Genomic DNA, 1931 nt, shown 5'->3' with positions numbered 1-1931 from the left:
CTTCTCATCGCCCTTCGTGATGACCTTGAAGGGCCAGTGCTTCATGTCCGCCTGCACCACAGAGTCGCTGAACTTGCGGCCAATGAGGCGCTTCGCGTCGAACACGGTGTTGTGCGGGTTCATCGCCACCTGGTTCTTCGCCGCGTCACCAATGAGGCGCTCCGTATCGGTGAAGGCCACGTAGGACGGCGTCGTGCGGTTACCTTGGTCGTTCGCGATGATCTCCACGCGCTCATTCTGCCACACGCCCACGCACGAGTACGTCGTGCCTAGGTCAATGCCAATAGCGCCTTCGTATGCCATTTTCAAATCCGGGACCGGGTTCTAGATGCTTTGCAGTAGTGAAGCTTTCTCCGTGAGTTGGGGGGCAGGGGGAAGAAGTGTGAAATGTGGTAATAAGTGTGAGCGAGTGATTTGAATCCTTTATGGAGGTAAATGATTTTATATATTTGCGTGTCTAGGGCTTTCACTGGTTTTTGTCATTATCAATGTTGACATGAAGCCTAGAGTGGGTTGTGTTGCTTGGGAGAGCGATACGATTTGTTGTGCAACTCTTTGGCCGCATCCATTAATGACTCACCTGCTTGGTAAGTGGTTGTCGTGGATTGCCTGGGTGGGGTCGGCCGGATTGCCGACCCAGTGGCCTGCTGCAGCTGAACCTCAAGATGCTTCTTTCTGGCGGCAAGCCATGCACCGATGTGGTGAACGTTATGGGAGGTTGACGTCGAGTCCCCCTCTCTCTTTGATGTCGTTCTTCGTGTGGTGTTGGGTAGCTCTTGCTTTGATGCTGATGGCTCCATGCGGAGTTCGCGGCGCTTTGCTGCCGCTTTCGGTGTGCTGTTAGCATGCTGCTGCTGCGGTGGGGAAGATATGTTTTCCCCTAGTTCGTTAATGAGTGATGCGACGTGGCGCAAGCCGCCGAGGTGGCTGAATATGGCGTTCAGGTGTGGGCTGCCGTATTCGCGACACGGAACCACAGGCAACACGGCTGTCTCGGCTGTGGTGGTCTTCTGAAAGAGGCGGAAGCGCAAGCGATCAGTGGATTCCACGAAGAGCCGCAGCACGTCAATAACAGCCTCTAATATGGTGCTGAGCTCTGTGTCCGCCACGGCGCGAACAATATTACTGCTATCGGGGGCGCTATTGTACTTCACTGGCGTTACAGCTCTGTCTAGCTGGGCGTGTAGGTGGCGCCGCTCCTCCACATGGAGTGCGGCGCGTTCTTCCAGCAGCCGCTCATTTGCCTCCTTCTCACGTATGATCTGCATCTGCACTGCCGTCTTGCTTTCCAAGCTGTGGATTTTCTCCCGCAGCTCTTTTATGTGCGCATTTGTGCCGATCGGGTCATCGCCGCCAGCAGCAGCGCCATGGCACCATGCCGGCGGAGCCGTCGCCGCTGTTGCAGTTGCTGTCGAACTGGGGAGCGACGACCAGGTGGGAGTGTACAGCACCTCCGTCGTCATGGTGCCGCGGTCAACGGTAAGTGCGCGGCGATGCTGCGCGGTGGCAGACGCGCTGCTGCTAATGCCGTAGCCGCTGTCACGATGCGCGTCGCGCTCCATCAGGCGCTTGAGGTCCTCGAAGAGAGCGCTGTTCTGTTGGCTAAGCGCCTGCAGCTCCTGCTTCGCCAGCAGCTGTTGCTGCTCACTCACCTCGCGCTGCCGCTGCAGGAGCAACTGCAGCCGCTCCACGCCCTCCTCTGCAACTCCACGCGCCTTGTGCTCCGTCTCCAACTCATTCAGCAGCCGCTCGTTTTCCACGACGAACGCGGTGACCTCGCCCCTCAGTCCCTCGAGCGCTTTGCTCTCGATCTGGGCCACGACGTCGCTCTCCGCCTCCGACCGTGTGCGGGTTGCGCGGCTGTGCGCGGTTCTAGCCCGCTCCGCCTTCAGCTCCCGCTTCAGCTGCGCGACCTCGCGTGTGAGGCCACG

At 58.6% G+C, this 1931-nt stretch overlaps 2 protein-coding genes across 2 annotated transcripts; both read right to left on the bottom strand.

Moving 5' to 3' along the window:
* Window positions 1–303, bottom strand: DQ04_18301010 (putative heat shock protein 70; the record flags this gene model as incomplete). Its single annotated transcript, XM_009317692.1, has 1 exon — window positions 1–303. A coding segment is annotated over one exon (303 nt), but the record flags the coding sequence as incomplete, so codon positions are not given.
* Window positions 304–503: 200 nt separating this feature from the next.
* Window positions 504–1562, bottom strand: DQ04_18301000 (hypothetical protein; the record flags this gene model as incomplete). Its single annotated transcript, XM_009317691.1, has 1 exon — window positions 504–1562. One exon carries the CDS (start codon window positions 1560–1562, stop codon window positions 504–506), a length of 1059 nt encoding a protein of 352 aa, XP_009315966.1.
* Between the last annotated feature and the right edge of the window lie 369 nt (window positions 1563–1931).

The sequence above is a fragment of the Trypanosoma grayi genome, assembly GCF_000691245.1.
Source record: "Trypanosoma grayi strain ANR4 Tgr_1830_V1, whole genome shotgun sequence".
NCBI lineage: Eukaryota > Euglenozoa > Kinetoplastea > Trypanosomatida > Trypanosomatidae > Trypanosoma > Trypanosoma grayi.
Note: the sequence above shows the minus strand (reverse complement) of the source record. Positions and strands in the feature narration are given on the sequence as shown.